This window comes from Girardinichthys multiradiatus, chromosome 2 (genome assembly GCF_021462225.1).
Source record: "Girardinichthys multiradiatus isolate DD_20200921_A chromosome 2, DD_fGirMul_XY1, whole genome shotgun sequence".
Classification (NCBI taxonomy): domain Eukaryota; kingdom Metazoa; phylum Chordata; class Actinopteri; order Cyprinodontiformes; family Goodeidae; genus Girardinichthys; species Girardinichthys multiradiatus.
This window is the reverse complement of record NC_061795.1, coordinates 41161477-41182953: the sequence shown is the minus strand read 5'-3', so window position 1 is coordinate 41182953 and position 21477 is coordinate 41161477. Positions and strand designations below refer to the sequence as shown.

At 38.3% G+C, this 21477-nt stretch overlaps 2 protein-coding genes across 12 annotated transcripts in view; both read right to left on the bottom strand.

The window, feature by feature from the left end:
- The window catches only part of si:ch211-266k8.4 (TBC1 domain family member whacked), a 71203-nt gene extending 67817 nt beyond the window's left edge, over window positions 1–3386 (bottom strand). For 6 of the 11 annotated variants that reach the window (XM_047382670.1, XM_047382659.1, XM_047382652.1 and 3 more), the window contains exon 1: window positions 2643–3376. The gene's annotated coding sequence lies outside the window, so the exon portion shown is untranslated. Of the gene's footprint in view, window positions 1–2642 lie in introns of all 11 variants that reach the window. The other 5 variants (XM_047382731.1, XM_047382722.1, XM_047382743.1 and 2 more) reach the window with 4 other exon arrangements.
- A 77-nt stretch (window positions 3387–3463) lies between these two features.
- On the bottom strand, window positions 3464–10007 carry olfml1 (olfactomedin-like 1). Its single transcript, XM_047382640.1, has 8 exons — window positions 9634–10007; window positions 7125–7228; window positions 6827–7017; window positions 6628–6731; window positions 5999–6187; window positions 5113–5293; window positions 4368–4527; window positions 3464–4215 (listed from the first exon to the last, which is right to left on the bottom strand). The coding sequence occupies exons 1-8, from the start codon at window positions 9748–9750 to the stop codon at window positions 4059–4061; spliced, it is 1203 nt and encodes a 400-aa protein (XP_047238596.1). The 5' UTR covers window positions 9751–10007; the 3' UTR covers window positions 3464–4058.
- Window positions 10008–21477: the final 11470 nt, after the last annotated feature.

Here is a 21477-nt window from a genome sequence, read left to right as displayed (position 1 = left end):
CCGGTCTAGTACCCTCACACTTTTACTACGAAGCCACGCTGTTGTAACGTGCAAAATGTGGCTCGGCATTGTCTTGCTGTAATAAGCAGGGAGGTCCCTGAAAAAGATGTTGCTTAAACAACATATGTTGCTCCAAAACCTGTATGTACCTTTCAGAATTAATGGTGCCTTCACAGAGGTGCAAGTTACCCACGATGCCATGGGCACCAACACACCCCCATACCATCATAGATGCTGGCTTTTGAATTTTACACTGATAACAATCCGGATAGTCCTTTTCCTCTTTGGCCCGGAGGACACTACCTCCATGATTTCTAAAAAAAAATTTGAAATGTTGACTCGTCAGACCTCAGCACACTTTTCCACTTTGCGTCAGTCCATCTTAGATGAGCTCAGGGCCAGAGAAGCCAGCGATGTTTCTGGGTGTTGTTGATATGATATCTCTGGAGATCATTGTGGAAAGAAGGATGCTTCATAAAATGAGGAACATTATGGAAAACCCTGAGCATCCTCTTCATGAGACTGTTGTACAACAACAGAGTGTCTTCAGTCAGAGGCTGCTTCAGATCTGCTGTAAGACAGACCTCTACAGGATATCCTTCCTGCCCACAGCCATCAGCATCTAGAACAGCTCTTTGAAGAAACCTGCCTAATATGAGCTACAACAACATTTAATTTCCCTTTGCGATTATAAAGTAGTTTTGAATTGAACTGAATATATGGCTTTTGCTTTACATGGCAGAGTTTTAACTTGCACTTGTAGATGTAACAACGAACTGTGTTAATGGACTATGGATTTCTAAAGTGTTCCTGAGCCCATGTGGTAAAGTCCGTTACAGAATTTTTAATGTAGTGCCCCCTGAGGAATCGAAAGTCACGGGCATTCAATGTTTGTTTTCGGCCTTGTCGCTTATGTGCAGAGATTTCTCCAGATTCTCTGAAACTTTGGATTGCATTATGGACTGTAGATGATGAAATGCCTAAATTCCTTACAATGGTTTGTTGAGAAACCTTGTTCTTAAACTGTTCCACTATTTGCCACACACATTTGCATCACAAAGTGGTGAACTTCAACCCATCCTTGCTTGTGAGCGACTGATCCTTTTGGGGATTCTGGTTTTATCCCAAATAATGACACTCACCTGTTTCCAATTAACCTGTTCACCTGTGGAATGATCCAAACAGGTATTTTTAAAAATGCCTCAACTTTCCCAGTCTTTTGTTTCTTGTGATTGTAAGAATCACATTCAAAATGAGTGAATATTTGCAAAATATTATTAGGGAAACTCTCCAGCTCATCCAAAGTGTTCGCTATGCCAGGGGGGGCATAAAGTCGTTTTATCAAGTTCAGGACCCACCTCAACTGACAACTTTCAGTGTGAAGCCCAAAAGCAGCTCCATTGGAAGAATTTCAATTTACCAACTTGAATCCGGGATCTTATTCTTTCTGACATGATCCAATTCTCATGACCATATGTGAGAATCGGAACGTAGATGGACTGGTAAAAGAAGAGCCTCACTCAACAATCATATAGCCAAAAAACAAATCATCTACCCTCATTACATTTGCAGATAACATCATCACCTTCTGGGCCATCTCATCACAATGCCGGGATTAGTGGAGGGAAATACCAGGACTGAACTGTCCACCTTGCAAGACCTCTACAGACAGGGCTTTGGAAAAACTCCACTGGGATGCCGCATTACTGTATGCAGTAATTTTACATTAGGGTGTAACTATTAGTGAGTCATCATAGGTTCCTCTAAAACCTTCTTTTTGGGTTTATTCAGCTATTCAAAGGTGGACTTATTGGTGCCTTCAAATTTTGACGAGTAGAATTCATGGTTCTATCAATTACTGCAAGTCGTCCATGTTATGAAGGTGCTCGGACCATCACACTACCACCACCATTTTTGACTGTGGGTGTGTAGTTTTTTTTTTCTGAAGCATTAGTTGTACATCAGATGTAACAGGACAACATATATCTTCAAAATGCTCAAATGTTTCTTGTTAGTCCACACAATATTTTCCATCAGAACTCTGTGATCATCGAGACGTTTTTGGCAAATGTAAGACATTTACTCAGCAGTGGTTTGGGCCTCGGAAATCTCCTATAGATGACATTTGTGCCCAGTCTCTTTCTTTTGTGTAATCATGAGCTTTGGATGTTGTTCTGGGTTTGTGATCTCCTGGGCAAGTGTCAATGCGCTCTTGGAGTAACTTTGGTAGGCCAGTCCCCCCCTGGAAAGGTTCACCACCATTCCAAGTTTTCTCTATTTTTGTAAAATGGCTTTCATCGTACTTTGCTGGAGTCCCAAAGTCTTAGAAAGGGTTGGTTTGGAAAGTTTTTTTGATTAATAAACAAAATTATTGTTTAAAAACTTGTTTTGGTATTTAATCAGGTTATATAAATATATTTGATAATCTCAAACAGTTTGAGAAAAAAGGCAGAAGAAATCTTTGATGAGGCAAACTATTTCTTACAGCTCTAATTTAAAAACATTAAATGATCCCTCATTATTAGCTTACAAAAAAAATTAAAATAAAAATAAAAATCTTTAACCTTTTAACATAAATGGCATGACAACTATTAGTTTAAAGGACCAAAACCAGCGTTAATTAAGCCGAACCTGTGCCGCACCTGTATTCGTGACATCTGTGGTGAAGTTTTTTCTCCTTTCTGTTGTTGAAAGCAAAGCCGAATTCATCAAAACGCAAACTCTCACTGCGCCTTTTATTTGCTGAGCTTCTCTTGCTGTCGCTGCTGCTTCTTCTTCTTCTCTTTTTGCTTTTTTTTTTTTTTAAAAAAAGCTGCTTAGTTTTAATACAATAGGGTGATTCAGGAACTCGCTGCTAGAAACGACCCCAGCTTTGTTCAACTACTGTCAAGCACAACAGTCGCCTTGGGAACGCCCCCAACCTTACGTCATCGAAGCGCCAAGTATTTAGATCAATAGGATAACATTGGCAAAATAATATGGTTGGATAGTGATTTCTTTGAAAATAATAAATAAAATATAAACAACTGTTTTTTGTCAATTGAAAATATCCGGGGTCGACCAAGGATATTTTCTTGTTCTTCTGTTTTGGCGGATTAATTCTTTAAAGGCAAAATAACTGGACTGTAAGCAAACGGCGAGGGAGGAGTTGCCATCTTAAACAGACTCAAAGCACAAAGTAAGGAGTGATGGTTCTCCACGAAACGCGCTCTGTATTAGCCCCTCCTTCTGCGCCGCTCTCCAAGCCGGCTGGAAAATGGTGCAGATCCGGTGCAAGTCACAATATACCAAAAAAGCTGACCTTTGTTATGTAAATTATATAATAAATTATTTTAGCAGTATCGTGTTTTTTATGTTTTTGATAAGTTGGAAATTTAAATTAGGTTTTCCATTTTTAAAAATAGAAGAGGTATTAAAAGTCAAAATGAATTAATTTCAGCAGAAAACAAAATAAGCCCCAACGTTCTATGTGTGATCTTTATTTATGTCGATATTTGGAAATGTGAAAAAATCATAACAGTATTCCTTTTTAACTAACAAGATATCTTTCAGAAACATAAAATAGAAACAAAATTGGGCTACAGACATCTTGCTGAAGAAGTTTTTTGGGGGGTGTTGGGGGGATCTATCTATCAATCATAGCATACAGGTCTTAAACAAGAGGGTGACCAATAGTGACTTATCTAATGTTATGAATTAAACATTATTATATCAGTTTCATGAATTAAACATTATTATATCAACGTCATCTAAGATTTCTTCTACCATCCAAGACATGAAGGTTGATCAAAATGCACACAATTTAAATTATCTTTATTGCTGCTCTGACACAAACACTAAAACCTTGTATAAATCACTTGTCTGTCTAGCCAGTGATAACCATGACCAACAAAGGTCACATCCATTGCCAGCAAAGGATGAATGAAATAAGACTTGAGGAGACCCGTCATATTCATTGATGCTTTAAACATAATTTTGTTGGGTTGGTACTATTTTGGGATGTTTGATGTGATAATGCAGGCTTTGATGCTGAGTAAAGGAAGTAACATAAAGATGTTTCATTTCGATATCATTCGGGCATTGCTGCGGGTCTCCACTTTGTATATTGTCTGGTAGCCATCATCCCAGGCATACAGCTGTTTGTCTCCAGGGTGATAGTGGATGCTGCTGTGGCTGGTGTAGCGTTTTGGGAAGAACATCACAGGACTCTCATTGCTGCATGCAGACAACACAGAGAAGACAAAATGTCAAACCAAAATTCCTCAAGATGAGTCAAATCGCAGTATTTTAGTGTCCATTCTTTGTCAATCTGAAGTTTATGGAGAGCTTCGACATGACTGTACTCTCAGACTTAGTTATATACTAACCTGTGGATGGTGTCATGGATGTCATACAGACACTGGATGGTAGAGCGTCCTCCATAGTGTGTGTTGTAGACCACGTAAAGCGTCCCACAAATCAGGAAGGCCCCCTCAGCATCATGGCTTCTACACTGTGTGTCCCAGGTGTACTCCACTGCTAAACTTTCTGGTAAAAACAACAGCAAAAATTGTCAAAATGATATCAACCAGGCATTGGTGGTTCTCTCATAAATGCCACGCTGGACAAGCCTGTGCTTGTGCCACCCCCCACCAATTAAAATGATTAAAAGGTCAGCATAAAACATAAAGCTGTCCTGCACAAAGCAATATAGTCTCCCTATGCTTTGCAGCAAGCCCATGTATAAAAACAATAGAAACGTTGATCAGGACACAACTGACAGATTTATGGAGTTTTTTTTTACCTGGTGTTTGTGCACACCTTTTTTACTGTCACCATACAATTCATTCAAAGGTTTATGCACTAAAGGAGAAGGGGTGGGGATCTAGAAAAACACTGAAACCTCTTGGAGACATTAAATTATCATTAGATATAAACGGGATCTGATTGTATTGTTAAGTTGTATAAGATAAGATTTTCTGTCAACTGGTGCCATAAAAGTGAGCTGAATATAATTGCAACTTAATTTTAAGTTTAACTGAGGTTCTTAGGAAAGTGTTTGCAGTTCTTATTTGGATTTGGATTTACATTAAGTATAAAAATACATCCAAAGTAGAAGGCTGTCATTTCTACCTTTGTCTAGTTTGGTGACAACAAGGTTTCCTCCATACTCAAGATCCGCATGGATAACCCAGAGGCCAAGCTCATCTACAGCCATATCTAGATAAGTGTTGGGATTGAGGCTGTAGACGGGAAGACGACCGGCTCCAGGAAGAAGCGTACTATCCAACACAGTGCCATTCAGCAGATCGACCTTTAAATGTGACAAGAAAAACATTAAATAATACCAGTTGTGCTCATTAACAAAGAAAATGTAAAAATTAAAAATTTTAATGTTTTTCTTGTTTGTGACAGATTATCCATCCATCCATCCATCCATCCATCCATCCATCCACTATCCTATATGAGATGGTCATGGAGTTCACAGGTCTGAAAATAGAACCTAAACAAGGCCCCCTATCCATCTGTCCATCTCATGCTCCATCGTCCACTAACTTCTAAACAAGAAATAAAGATGATTGAAAATTGAACATCAAGGCAGAGACTGGCCCTTGACATGAAAAGATATATTATAGTGGATTCTCCCAAAAGATATGTATTTTATAATTTATTTGTGTGAACTGGCTGTAGCTAGCACAATTTCCTCAAAAACACCCAGCGTTTCCTGACAAAAATTAGCTTCAGTGGAACAAAATTGTTTCTTTTGGCACAGTGTTCTCCCTGACCTCAGCTAACACATTTAGACATCTGCTATGCAGTTCAACAGATCGTTGGTGTGAAATCACTTTCATGCTAGTAAACTATGCAGTTAGACACTGTTTCCTATAACTATAACAACAGAATATAAACTAGCAGTTCCTCTCCATGCTGTTTCCTTTATCTTTGCTTGTTGCAGTTACACAGAAACATGCATGAATGACCTATCAGGTTATGATTAGACAAACATATAATCACAAACCTTTAGTATTTCATTGGGTGTATCTGCTTTGTGGCAGTACAGGAATCCATTGTAAACCACATGACCCGTGCCCTGCCAGTAAAAAGGCAGCTGCACCTCATTGGCAGGCAGTGTGGAAGTCTTTGTGAAGCTCTTCAGAGATTTGTACTCCAGTATAGTGTTGTTGCGAAATCCACTGAACAGGTACACCTAAAAGAGAGAGGGTAAGAAGAAACACGTAATGATAGATTTGACGGAAATATTTTTGCAATGATACTGTACTTCATGGGCAAATAAAAACGGAATGCTCTCATTGGTGAATAAAGGCCATCCTACTTCAAATCTAATTAGTTGGGCCTTAAAATAAAGTGTAAACAGATAACCTAATACCGCTAACTTGTAACATACATACAGAAATATACAGCACAAATAACAAATATAGATCAGCAGGGTTCCTACACATATCAGGGCAATATTATGTTCTCATGATGATAACTTCTACAAGGAAGTCACTGATAACTGAGCTGGGTGGGGATGATAACAATACTAAACCCAATAACATAATTGTTTTGAACTGTCCATCAGCAGCCCAACAGTGAGCATGCAATAGTAAGGACAAACAGTCACTGTAGGTTTCAGACAATACAAGCCTTATTTGATCCTTCAGAGGGGTCTTTGAACCAGCATCCATTTGGATCTCCAGCCTTCTTCACAATCTTTAGAGACTTGACTTGACTCAGAGCCATGCTGCAGTCTGGAGATGTTGCAGACCAATAAAATAATTTAAGGTTTTTATCTATGTTCTCTCTCCATTCATTTCTGGCATTTCGCTATGCAAATGCTGCCTACCATTCTCCACATTTATCTCAGCCTTCTTTTTCAGCTGCTCCAGTTCTGCTGCTTTTATCTGCTGTTGTAGCAGCGCTCCCTCCATCTCAATGTCAGACTGAGTGGGAATTTTATCCTCCAAATATTCCAGCTCTCTCTCCATCCGGTCAACACGCACAGAGACACTGTCCACCTGGGTCTTTACTTCTGATCTAAGGACCAAAACACACCCACACATATTAAATGTTTTTATGAGTCAATAGCATAAGTTTAATCATATGAATCATTCAATGCTGTGGGATTATTCAGGCAGGCCTACCTCAAAATGCTGAGTGTGGACAGATAGCCTCTGATTTCAGAGGAGAGATCATAGGTTTTCTGGGTGGCACTCATTGTGTTTTGCTCACACAGACTCAAACGCTCCTGATTTTATTCAAACAGAGGGAAAAGCAAGAATATAAGTAAAATTGTTATTTTAAAACCATGAAACACAATTTAGTTTAATTTGGCCCATTTTCAATTGAAGGTTTATCTCTAATTATATCAGCTAAAATGACATATAGTTACTACAGTGTCATTAATTTATCGGATGATCACTTTTATTTAACCAGAAAACACCATTGAGATTAAATATATCTTTTAAACTGTTTAAAAGTATTCAGGGACACTGGCCCCTAGGGATATAGACAATTCATCAGTGTAGTGACATAACATACATTAAAGTTGCAAAAGGGCATTGAGTTATTTAACCTTTTTGTTTTGGAAAAAATCATCACTCAAGTTGTTAGAGATAGAAATTAGAGATAATTACACAAAATACGGTATTTTGATCCAACAGAGAGAACATTTTTTCTTGTTTTTACTTAACCTTGCTTAACCAGTAGCTCATTCTGACAAAAATTTACCTAAACATAGTTTCCCAATGATTTAGTAGCTTTATTCTAACATCACTCTTTTTTATTCTCAGGAGATACAAATTTATTGGTAAAATTGGCACTTCACATAGCTGGGACAAAAAGTACCTTTCAGGTTTTAATAATTATGCACAGGTAAAAAACAAACTACAGATCCCAAGTCCAGATGTCAGTGGTGTTTCTCAGGGTCCTGTCTTAGAGCCTCTTTTAAATATTATCTATCTCCTACCTCTAGATCACACTTTTCAAGAAATATTACATACAGTTTCACATGTACAGTGGGGGCGCCAAGATCTATTTGTCCACATAGTCTACTCATCTCTCCAACCTTCTTCCCCTGCTTTTTATGTGAAATTAAGTCCAGAGTGTCTGCTAATTCACACAAAAAACACAAATCTGTTATCTCCCTATGTCTTTGACCTCTCAACTTAAGAGGATAGGGGTTTGACGGCAGTTGAAAAATTGTGCAACATCGCTCAACCTTTCCAATCCCTCATGATTAACAATGTTGCTTTTTTGCACATGCTAGTGGTACATGTTAAATTGACTTCTGTAATAATATCCTCTCATGTTTACCACACAAACTTCTCCATAGACCTTAACTGTTATGAAACACTGCTGCTCATGTCATTATCAGAACTCCTTCCATTAAGCATACTACTCCTTTAGTGCCATTCAGTAAAATACTATATTGAGTTCAAAATGCTGCTTCTTCCTCTCAAGTCCCTTCACAAGTTTGTACCTGCATGTCACTCGGTCCCATACTCTGAGATCCACCTCTACATATTTATCTTATTTTACTACTTGCTGGTCTGACTACACCCATCTCCGTCCCACAGTCTAAAAATATGACTGGTCAAGGGTGTACCCCGCCTCGTGAACAATGACTGCTGGAAGCAGGCACCAAGGACAAGCAGATATACACAATGGATGGATGGATGGATGGATGGATGGATGGAGGGATGGGTGGATGGATGGATGGATGGATGGATGGATGGATGGATGGATGGAGGGATGGGTGGATGGATGGATGGATGGATGGATGGATGGATGGATGGATGGATGGATGGATGGATGGATGGATGGATGGATGGAGGGATGGGTGGATGGATGGATGGATGGATGGATGGATGGATGGATGGATGGATGGATGGATGGATGGAGGGATGGGTGGATGGATGGATGGATGGATGGATGGATGGATGGATGGATGGAGTCAGTCAGTGGTGCCTCATCTTTGGAGCTCCCTCCAGCATCAAATTTTTAAAAATGATTCTCTCTTGACTTTTAAATTAATTCTTAAATCACATATTTTTAAGCTTGCCTATAATTGTTAGTTTTGAAATATTGATCACTGGTCAACCTATAATTGATTGGTTGGTGCCTTCCCCCACTGGTCAACCGGAGAGAGACAGTTCCCTTTAAATCTGAAATTGTTTTAATTTTTCTTTCATGGATACTGTGTTTTTTTTATATTTATTGTAATATGGTGTCCTCCAGTGTCTTGAAAAACATCTTTAAATACATTTTATTATTCATATTATTAGAGTGACCCCACTTTTACTCCATCCTCTCAGAAACACAAAAATTGTTGGTGTAAAATCCCAAAGGAATTAATCAGGCCAATATTTTAGCACTTCACATACAGAATGCCGTATTTTTCCATGCCTAAAAATCAGATTGCAAGATATTCTGTGCTGGTTCACCCAAATTCCTATAACTGGAGGATTTAATAAAAAGCAGACTGTTGAAGAGATGCCAAAACATTGCAACCAGATGATCTGACATTGGTCAAATTATAAGAAAACAAAATGTTCTAAACCAATAAAAACTTGAAGGAAAATATCCAGTGTGGAATAAAAATTGAAGGAAGTAGCTTGTTGATGGAAAACAAATGTAGAAAAATTAACTCACCTCCATCTGAACAAGCCTTCTCTCCAGGTACTGGATTATGAAGGCATCTTGGGAGGAACCCTGACTCTGGACTGATTCCAATGTCAGACACAGAGATAAGAGAAACAGCCAAACCATCCTTCTTGATGTTACTTCAATACGTGTCTAAACTCCCAAATCGTTCTTAAAAAACCTAAAGATCCTTCCTAAAACTTCTATAATGCTCCAACAAAAAAGAGCTGGCTGAATTTGAAAAGCAATGCTGCTTCAGTCAAACTTTATAATCTTCTTTCTGTACAAAGAGAAGTTCTAGATTTCTTGCCTGGCTGATTTCCCTTCCTGCTGCTGTTGTCAGACTTTCAGCTCATGAACCTTCTGTCTCTGTTTAGTTGTTGGGTCCAAGTCTCCCTCTCCCACAGTCCCTCCCAATTTCCCTGTCATCCAGTCTTTCTGCATGCCTCATTTTCATTCTCCTCCTCTCTGAATTTTGTGCATATGTGGTGTGAAAGAGGCTGCCAACAGAGGAGGGGAGAAAAGACAGAGTGAGTAAGAAATAGCCAAAACTGTCTGATCCATTTAGAGGCTTTGAAACTGGAATGCTCCCCAGATGGTTTATAAACAAATCCTCAGTTCAACGCAGATGCTGGACCACAAAAGGTTTTAGCAATTGTAGAAAATTATATTTGCATATAAAAATAATGAAAAGTCAGCCAGTCATTTTCTACCGCTTATACCATAGTGGGTCGCGGGGGAGCTGGTGTCTATCTCCAGCAGTCTATGGGCGAGAGGCAGGGTACACCCTGGACAGGTCATAATGAAAAGGGGATTTCCGAAAAACTTCAAATGTGTGCCACTACCATTAAACAAAATGTTAGCAAGACCACCTTGTAAATCTTGTGATGGTTGTTGTTCCAGACCTTTTAAAGTAAATAGATACTTACAATGCATAGTAGTTAAGTACAAACTTGAAACTCAAATTGTACTGTGAACATTTAAAGGGTACTGTTAACATTGCTCTGTTTAGCCTGGCTGGTTCTCCTTCTGTTCCTGATGATGTTCCCTCTGATTTGGATCCCAACGTTGTCACTGCCTTTGTAGATAATTGTTTGCTGGCTGCTGCTTTAAAAAAAAACAAAAAAAACTTTCATCTCCATCTGGTGTGTTTCAGAGCTGGCTGAGATGTTACTGTGTTGTCTTGATTGAAGGCAACATCTGGTTGCCTTCTGTTGTGATTAACTGTATTTAAACTTAGATTAATCATTTACTGGTAAGTAAGTCATTTAACTGTAATTAACTGTGTTATATTAGTCATTTACTGGTTATTAGCTATTTTTAAGCTTATATCAGTCATTTACTGGTTATTAACAGTGTTTTATTAGTTATTTACCGGTTATTAATTATGTTTAAATTTATATTAGTCATATGCTGGTTATTAACTGTATTTAAACTTATATTAGTCATCTACTGGTTATTAACTATTTATAAATGTACATTAGTCATTTACTGGTTATTAACAGTGTTATATTAGTTATTTACCGGTTATTAATTATGTTTAAATTTATATTAGTCATATACTGGTTATTAACTGTATTTAAAATTATATTAGTCACTTACTGGTTGTTTACTGTGTATGAATCAATACTAGATATATATTGGTTAGTTTGTGCATCAATACTTTCTAAGTTTTACATGGTAAATGGTAACTGGTCTGCACTTGTATAACACTTAATCAAGTCCGAGGATTCCAAAGCGTTTTACACTTAAACAGTCATCCACCAATTCATACAACCATTTACACACTGACAGTGGTAAACTGCATTGTAGCCATAGCTGCCCTGGGGAAGACTAACACAAGTGGGCCTGCTTTACAATTGGTGCCTCTGACCACCATCAGCAGGCAAGGCAGGTGAAGTGTCTCGCTCAAGGATATAACAACTGATACGGACGGAGCAGCAACTCATCGGTTACAAGACAAACCACTACCTACCACATGAGCTACAGTCGCCGTGACAGTACTTCATGTAACTTCTCTTTGTATTCATGCAGTCTTCTCAGGGCTGAGAAACAGTGCACAAATATATTCTCAAGGCCTTCTCTCTATCAGTAGGTCTGTTGGAATTGGATACCTGCCTGAGAACAGCTCACACACTTTGTAGTACATTCCAGTAAGCTCAAGTGCAGAGGCTGGCCTGCCCACAGTATTGGCAATTGGATTGTGGTGCCTGCCTAAGTCCAGCATATTGTACTAAAGTGCATGCCAAAGAAGATAAATATGTATAGTACTCTTTCTGCTCTTTTCCTGCAGATAGAGTCCAGCACTCTACACCTTTATATGAGGTCAAAATAAATTAGTCTTTGGCTTCAGAGAACTTAAGACTGACTCCAGCTTCTTGACGTGGGCTGAGAAAAGAACTGGGTAATAGAAAAAGTGAACACTTCTCTGATGCTCAGAAGTGGGTGAAAATGTAGCAGGGGGCTCAAATTACAGTGAATGCAAACAAAGCTTAGTAGGTCAAGTATAAAAGAAGATAGAAGAATTGTCAGCAAACTCACAAAGCAAAATGTATTTTCTTCTGCTCATCATCATTTCAAATCTGAAATATTTTGTCATTAACTCTGTCTCTGATACATATCACATTGCTACCACTAGATGACGCTACATCACAAAAGAACTGCCACACGGGTCAACAAGGACCAGCCTGACCATGTAACTGCTTTCCCCGCCCATGACAACCATCACATTGCCCAGCCTTTTACCTGTGGTCTGTAATAATAAATAACTGATAAATACAAATACCAGAGATTTGTTAAAATGCATTGTCAAATCAAAAGCTGATTGTTTAATAACTTTAATGTGTTAAAATGATTGGAAATAATAAAACAATAAAAACACATTAAATCTTAATAGCCTTTTTTTTATTATTATTAATATGGGCTAAAAATTGTTGATGCAAATTCAACTATTTTTTGCCATCTAAAAGTTTTTGCCATCTAAAAGACAATCAGAGATTGTTTATTTAAACAGACCACACAAAAGAAAATCAAAATTGGCAAATAAATAAATAAATAAAAGCTCTCAAACTGTTCTCATTATTCTGGTCAATGGAAATAGTTTTTCTACTTGACCTTAAACAGGAAAGGTTTAGTCTGATTTAAAGTCAGACAGTGAGAGAAAAAAGGTGATGTGTCTTTTCATGCATGATATTTTAATATCTAGTTTCATCTCCAATATTACAACTGTATTGATTTCAATTTAGCTATACTTAAAAAGACATGTACACAATGATTGCAGTCACAAATTCATAATTCTGTCATAGTTTCCTGTTAAAAAAACATAAACAGAGACAGGTCTTCTGAAAGTATTTCTGAATAACAAAATAAGTTGCTAAAAATGTTTTAATTAAGGGAAAATTTAATACTAATTCAAGTCTGGAGCATTGATCTGAGTTATTACATATGTGCCACCAAATGGCAATTAACAGATTTTCTCAGATTCAGGCTTTCATTATATTTGTTGCTTCATATCTGCAGACAGAACATTGATATTGATGTAGACATAAACACATAAAAGCCCTTACATCTAACATGGTGAGCACTTGCCATAAGTTTATCTTATTTAGAATCACTGAAAATAAATCTAATTTGATCCTTCACATCCCTTTAAATATCAAAGCTAAAATTTTGACCTTGTTTTAGATGATCAGATTACCCTCACCACTACACATTTACATGTATGTAGACTGACACTACATACATAAACACAGAAATAAGATGTAACTTCTGGAAATATTCGGGACGGTATACAGAGGAGTGCTATAAAATATCCATGGAGTCACAGCAGGAGATGAGGATGAGCTCACATCCATGAGTAACAGCAGGAATCCCAGGAGAAGCAAATGTGCATGGGGTTGTATAAATGGTAGTATGTTTGACAGACATTGTTGAATTTGTTTTGATCTATTTAATGTTTGTATTTATTTTACTGGCACATGTGCAAGAGCCTGTGTGATTTTGTGTACTTTTTTCCCTCTGTGTAACATTTTGATGTGACAATGTATGCATGTGTGTCCGAGGAATGTAAATGATTTTGTGCATGTCTGTTACCAAGCATGTGTGAGAGTATGTGACTGAATCAGTAATTCCTGATTACTGAGTGAGTGATGTCAGCCTTCCGCCACCCTCCGTCTCTTGACCTTTCCCACCAGTCTTTGTGTTTGGCAGATGATGAGTTTTTAATGCCAGCCCAAGCAAACAGGAACAATGTCAATACGGCTAAGTCTGAAAAGCATGAACGTCAAACACCGGAGAACATTTTTTTAAATTAAAAATTAAAGTAAATATTTTTCTAATTCATGAGAAAATAGTAATAGTATAGCGACAACCCAAAGACACTAGAGAGGGCTGTTTTTAGAATGACAGTGTCCACACTTGCATAATAGTTGTATTAAATATGAGACGCAAAATAATTCAGTGTTTTGTAACCCAAACTATGTATTTTTACCTCATAAGTCTAACCCTTCAAATGTGAAAAAGAAGTAAAAAGGTGAAAATTCATGGGGGAAAACTGGAAGGACTGGGTGAAAGATAGTGAATAACAAGTTCTAAACCCACTGGGCTAAGTCTCACTAGTCAAACCCAAGACTAAATACCACTAGATCTGTAGAATCAAAAAAATACTTAAACAGAACTTGTCTGGCAGCATGAAGTAGGCTAAAAGAACTTGAAAATCAGCTGATCATATTGCAATCTAAATGAAGTTAAGAACAGATAAGAAACAAAGTCAATGACAGCTATCAGTCAGGAAAGCTTTCCAAAGCCACTTCAAAGGCACTGGAACTCCAGGGAGCCAAAGTGAGATTCACTGTCCCCAAATGGTGAAAACATGGAACACAAACCCTACTAGGAGTGCCCAGCCTACCGAAATTACACTCAAAGTGTTTCAGTGATGCATCTATGAGGTCACAAAAAAACCCAGAGTATGACATAGATCACTGCAAACCCATCTCCCATTTTCCGAAAAAAAAACTAAAAAAAAAACCAACATGATGATCCTCAAGACAGTTAGGAAAATATTCTGGGGAAAAACAAAACAAACATTCAGGTGAAGTACACATGACTTTATTTATTTAAGTATTGTGCAACTGAATATTTACCCCATTTTTAAAAATTACATTATTATAAGGTAATTTTGTTTTTTAATTTTTAATTTTTACTCCTGTTCCAATGTCTTGGTGAATGACCCATCTGCTTACCACTGGCACAGCAGCACTTGAGTTTATTCTTTATTGTAGCCTCTGAATTTGCCTCAAATATTCAAGATCTCTGTTTGCCACCTCACCTTTCCCATTACATGCAGAAACAACTTCCACACACCAAAGCTCCTCTGGTTTAGAACAGTATTTCATAATCACTACTTGACATTTCCTCTCTGTTCTCCTTCACTCTGTCACACAGTCTGTTTCTCGTAGACTCGGTGGGTCGCCAGGCTTCCTGTGGCTCCACTCTTAAAAATTTCATTAGCAGAATGCTCCCTGGTGCAACAGGTCATGATGAATGCCATGTCAACCCCAGGTATTTAAATTAATTAGGGCTTAACACAAGTGCAAGTCATTGTTCGCTCCCAGGTGGATTTCTATTGTCAGAAACACAAGTCTTGCTCTTCCATTCCTGATAATTCAACAAGTAAAATCAACACTTAAAGTGGATCTGAATGTTGAGATTAATTATAGGAAATAAAATGGCAAACCTTGAAAGGATATACATAATGCAAACATCACAAGAACACAATACGGCTGCAGATTTTTATCTTAAGAAACTGGGTGCTAATTTGCATTTTAACAAGCAACACATTTTATCTACAGTTTTTTTTACCTCCTTTAATTTGAGTTAAAGTTCAACTTTCAAAGGTACTGCATTTATTTCATTAACAGTGAAAGTGTAACAAAAACACAGCTGGATAGGTATCATAGGACACATTTTCATTTTAGAATTTCAAAGAAATACAGTTTCTGAAAGGCTAAATGGAAAAAAAAGTCTATTCCCACACAGTGCATGCCTGGGTCACTGACATCACATTTGACAGAACTGGCACTAAATAGCGAGAAAAGAAGTAAACACTGAGGTTCAAGGTGATCAACTGGCTTTAACAAATCTTTTAGTGGACAAGTGACTTCACAGATTACCAAACATCTCTATCAAGTTTGTCTGTCTTTTACCCTGAAGAATGCAACTCAGATGAGTAATGCACTAAAGATCAGACAGAACTGTGATTCATTTGATTATAAATTTTTGAGCCAGGTATTGATTGACTGCAACCATCATCAAGCCATGATGGCTATGTTATGATTGTGAGGTGTTCCTTGCTTTCCGTGTATCTCTGATTTCTTCATTCCCTTTTGTTTATGTTCTCTTAGGTTTCGCATTCTTCATTTCCCTTGGCTGATTATTGTTAGGAGTTTTCCTTATTAGTTTATCCTTTTGTGTTTAGCTTTCTTGTCTATTCTAATTATTCCCTGTGTGAATTCTGTTTAATATTTCCCTGGGTTTATTTGTTCTTCTCTTAAGCTCGGTTCTCGTTAATTCTAAAAGCCTTTTTATATCCACCAATCCTTATAATCCATATAATATGCTTTCCACGCTTCTCCTATTCTAAGGTGGTCATAATGGCAAGATCATTTTGAGAATTTCGATAGAATAAATGTGTTAAAAATCTCTAATTGTGTTTTAAAGAAATTTGCTCGATGTAGAATAATGCAGTTGAAGTCAGACCTATCTAAGTTTGTATAATTTTGAGCCAGAGATGGTCAAATGCAGTCCAGTCCAATTCCAGTCCATCTGATATTAACTCCAGATATAAAATTGATATTGGATTTGCATTAGTAAACAGGATGGGCATTTGGGTCTCAGGTACATAACTTGTTTTTCTTTGTTCTGTTTCGGTTCTTCCGGACTGTTTTGTGTGGTGGTTCCCCTAGGCTGTTTTGCCCTGGGCAGATTCCACATTCGCTATAGCCAAACCACCATTTTCCAATGCCATTAAGCTAATTCTATAATATTAACTATGTTTACTTTTGCAAAAGTATGAATAGACACTGACTGATTGTTGTGTCTGAATGACATGAATAAACTCAGTGATTATGTGTATGATGGTGTTGCTTTTGAGGGTGTCAAAATTAGGTGAGATCCTTCCATGTATCCATGCAGAAATGAATTAAACCCTCATAATTAGATCAATGAAATATAGAGCAATAAATGTTCACATTTTAAAGCTATGAAGTCTGGGGGGCCCATTTGGTATATGTTTTAATTTTTCTTTCTTTTGCAGAAGTGTATCACTATGATTGAGTTTAACAAAAATCACATATGATGAAATGAGAGCCTAATTTTTAGAGTATCAAATAAATAATGATCATATTACATGGATAAGATATCATGAAACAGTAAACAGTAAAATGTGTATATCTTCGCACTCTGGAACTGAGGACTGAAGAGGCGTTTATGGAGTCATACATTAACTGTGACTGTCTTATCTTTTTCAGAAGTAGAAAACTACAAATATAATCAAATAAATATGCATGATGATTTTCTATTTTTCTACAGTTATTAAATGTAATGAAGAGGGGTAATGTTAATCAATTGTGATGTATGAATAAAAGTGATGTTTTTTTAGCTGTAACTGGTGTGAGAGCAAGAAGCAGAGAAATACTGTGTTAAAAAGCTTGTGGCTATGCAGATAAGGAGGGCACCATGGTCTGGGAGCCAGAGGCAGAGTCATAACATCAGGACGGGAGGGGCAGAGGAGAGCCAACTTCATGGAAACTGGGCATGGATGGAAGGTCAAAGAGCAAGCTCAAGTCATAACAAGCATGGGAGCGAGAAACGTGAAGCCAGGTGCATGCTGTTTTTCATCAGTCTGAAGTTCGAAAAACAGACAAAAGTCATAGCACCAGGACGGGAGCGGGAGTCGTGAAGGCCGAAAAACAGACAGAAGTCATAACACAGGGAGCCAACTGCGGGCTGTTTACGACTCTGTCTACGAAACAGCACCGAAAGGTCACGGTGACCGTGTAACTCAATGATGGGAAAGCTTGCCCGGCAACAGGGATGAGCAGTGAGGCTATCTGCACTATAAAAACTGTGCCAAAGAAAGAAACGGGGTTGTTTCCTCGCAGAAGACCAGCGAACAAGATCGGATGGAAAAAGAAGCTACAGATGAATCAGAAGACCGGAGACGCAGTCCCACTGACAATTCTGCATTATAGAGAGGATCAACCCGTGTGCCCTGAGAAGAGCTGCAACTCAAAATTGAGAATCTGAATTTAATCTGTTGCATTTTTACCAAGACAACTGAAGTGAACTTGCATTATTTGCTGTTATTTCAGCTTTTAACCTTGTTCTCTCTTTTCTCTTCCTAGAAGCTACACCTGGCCTGACTCTGTGTCTACCTGTGACACCTTTCTGGAGAGGGGAATCGTCCGAGCTTCTGCTGCCAACAACTTAATGCTCACCCTCTACCGATGATCCACATGGCCCTGTCTTTTAGTGTTAAACCCTTTCTCTCTCCTAGACATGGCAATTCACTGAGCTTAACTGTAACTAACTCTATGTGCTTTCTTTCAGACTCTAACCTCGAAAACTGGCTCAGAGTTTATCTGTTCTTTTTTTCTAGGTGAAACGACTAAAGGAGCTACATCCATTAACATTTACTTTCCCTTCCCATAGAAAGGACTCCTGGATCAATGCTTCTGTGTTCTTTTTGTGTCTCTGCTCTGTTCTCTCAAACCCCCGGTCGGTCGTGGCAGATGGCCGCTCACACTGAGCCTGGTTCTGCTGGAGGTTTCTTCCTGTTAAAAGGGAGTTTTTCCTCTCCACTGTCGCTACCTGCATGCTCAGTATGAGGGATTGCTGCAAAGTCAACGCCAGTGACTGTCCACTGTCTCTACATGCTCATCCAGGAGGAGGGAATGCTGCAAGTCACTGACTGGATGCAATTAATTGGAATGTATGTACCTGACTTTTGTGAAGAGCTTTGAGACAACATGTGTTGTGAATTGACGCTATATAAATAAAACTGAATTGAATTGGTCAGTGAATAACTGATTGCTCTACGTTTCAGGCTACTGGAAGTCCTGAACCAACCTCAATTACAACTCAAAGGTTTCCTTCAACTATTCAGCCTCTGGAAACTATCGACTTTTGAAACATATGCCAACAAAGTTTCTGTTTTTTAAAATGTTTAAATTTATTTTTTTTTTTCCAACTTGACCATCGAAACCCCAAGCATCAGCACCTGTCCACTTAGAGGAAGAAAACTGAAGATTTGCCTTTCACCCAAGAAGAAAATCACTCGTTGCCTACTAAAGAAATCATTCCATTCGGATCCATGGTGAGCCTCCGTCTCCAAAGCCTCTTCAGCCTTACCAGTTTCAGCATTAGGGAGAGATAGGTTAAGTTGATTGATTTATTTATATTAATCAAATTATTAAGTTTTGCTGATTTTTAAGCTGTTACTGACCCCTTCAAAAGCATTACTAATTAAAGAAAGCATATAAAATTCTAGATTTATTTTGGACAGTCAATTATTTGAGTCACATTATTTTGGGGTTTTTTGTTGGTGGTAAAAACTCTTGCTGTCTGGTTCCAAATGATTTTAGGAGGTTTTTATAGGTTGCCTTAAGCCAAATTGTTAAAACAATGCCCTTGGGCTCATGCCTAGCCACTAAAATCAACCTAACCCATATACCAATTGCAAGTTGTAAAATAGGGAATGAGCAGCCGTTAACAGAAGTGACTGTCGAGGAGTGGATGACTGCTGTGGGCTACTCGGTCGTCCAGACCACCAGTTGAAGAAGGGCGAGACTTCTGGAAAAGATAGGCTGTAAGAGGTTAGGCGAGTCATTTCCCAACACCAGCTTAAACAGATTTTCCAGTAAACCTGCTTAGTAAGACCTTCCAGGTTTAGGGAAGTCCGGACCCGTTGGATGGAGAGCTGGATTGAACAATCCCCTTAGAAATAGGGAAGGAGGAGGGAGGGGTTAGCTCATCGTGCAACGAAAAGGGTACAACATTGGAAATAGTTTTCTGTGTGAGGTTTGCAAATTCTTCTCTTTGACTGCATGTTTTTTTTTAGCCACCCTTGGTTTCCTTTTCTCAATTCAAGAACCTGCACACTAGGTTATTTAGGTGATTCTAAGAAGTCTATAATTGCTCACATGCATTTTTTATCCTATTTGTGTTTGACAGGAAAGGATTTGTTTGGGCCTTACCTCCTGCCTTATCCTGGGTAAAGTGCCCTGGGTAAAGTTTAATCTTGGATAGAAAACTCATGCTTTAGTTCAGCTTCTTCATGCTCTTTATACTCACTCTCATTTACAGTTTTACCTTTAAATTTTAATAGATTTAGTGGGTTTTAACCATTACAATCTAGATATTTTTACACATTATTTAAAAAATCCCAAATTTCCCTATCAAGTAATGTCAGGATTTTTATTTATGTTAGTTTTTCTTTTTTTAATTTAGCGCTCCAAAATAAGCCTTCAGATATGGTTAAATGTAACTGTTCTGTTAAGGTTCAGACTCTAAGCTCTTGTTTACCCTTTTTCTATCTGCAACAAGCAGCTGTTTTCAATGAAAAAACTAATTAATTATCTGTACACCAGTTGCCCAGCACCACATGGCAACGAAGGTTATAAACTGGTAAACATAAAGTTGCAAAAACTAAATATAATTCTGACTTGTATTCACTGGGTTGAAAGGCAAATTATCAGTTTCCTTGTGTCTGTTGGATGTGCTAATTAGTGAACTTTTGCTGTCAATTTCTTTTAGAGGAGTATATAACAGGCTCCTCTGTAGTGCAGCACTGTCTAAAAGAGGTAAATAAAATCAATTAGTTCAAATATATATTCAGAGAAGAGGCTCACAATAAAGTGAGACGAAGAAGTCGCATGGTGGTGATTAGTGGCAAAGGCATACAGGTCCTTCTCAAAATATTAGCATATTGTGATAAAGTTCATTATTTTCCATAATGTAATGATGAAAATTTAACATTCATATATTTTAGATTCATTGCACACTAACTGAAATATTTCAGGTCTTTTATTGTCTTAATACGGATGATTTTGGCATACAGCTCATGAAAACCCAGAATTCCTATCTCACAAAATTAGCATATCATTAAAAGGGTCTCTAAACGAGCTATGAACCTAATCATCTGAATCAACGAGTTAACTCTAAACACCTGCAAAAGATTCCTGAGGCATTTAAAACTTCCAGCCTGGTTCATCACTCAAAACCCCAATCATGGGTAAGACTGCCGACCTGACTGCTGTCCAGAAGGCCACTATTGACACCCTCAAGCAAGAGGGTAAGACACAGAAAGACATTTCTGTACGAATAGGCTGTTCCCAGAGTGCTGTATCAAGGCACCTCAGTGGGAAGTCTGTGGGAAGGAAAAAGTGTGACAGAAAACGCTACACAATGAGAAGAGGTGACCGGACCCTGAGGAAGATTGTGGAGAAGGGCCGATTCCAGACCTTGGGGGACCTGCGGAAGCAGTGGACTGAGTCTGGAGTAGAAACATCCAGAGCCACCGTGCACAGGCGTGTGCAGGAAATGGGCTACAGGTGCCGCATACCCCAGGTCAAGCCACTTTTGAACCAGAAACGGCGGCAGAAGCGCCTGACCTGGGCTACAGAGAAGCAGCACTGGACTGTTGCTCAGTGGTCCAAAGTACTTTTTTCGGATGAAAGCAAATTCTGCATGTCATTCGGAAATCAAGGTGCCAGAGTCTGGAGGAAGACTGGGGAGAAGGAAATGCCAAAATGCCAGAAGTCCAATGTCAAGTACCCACAGTCAGTGATGGTCTGG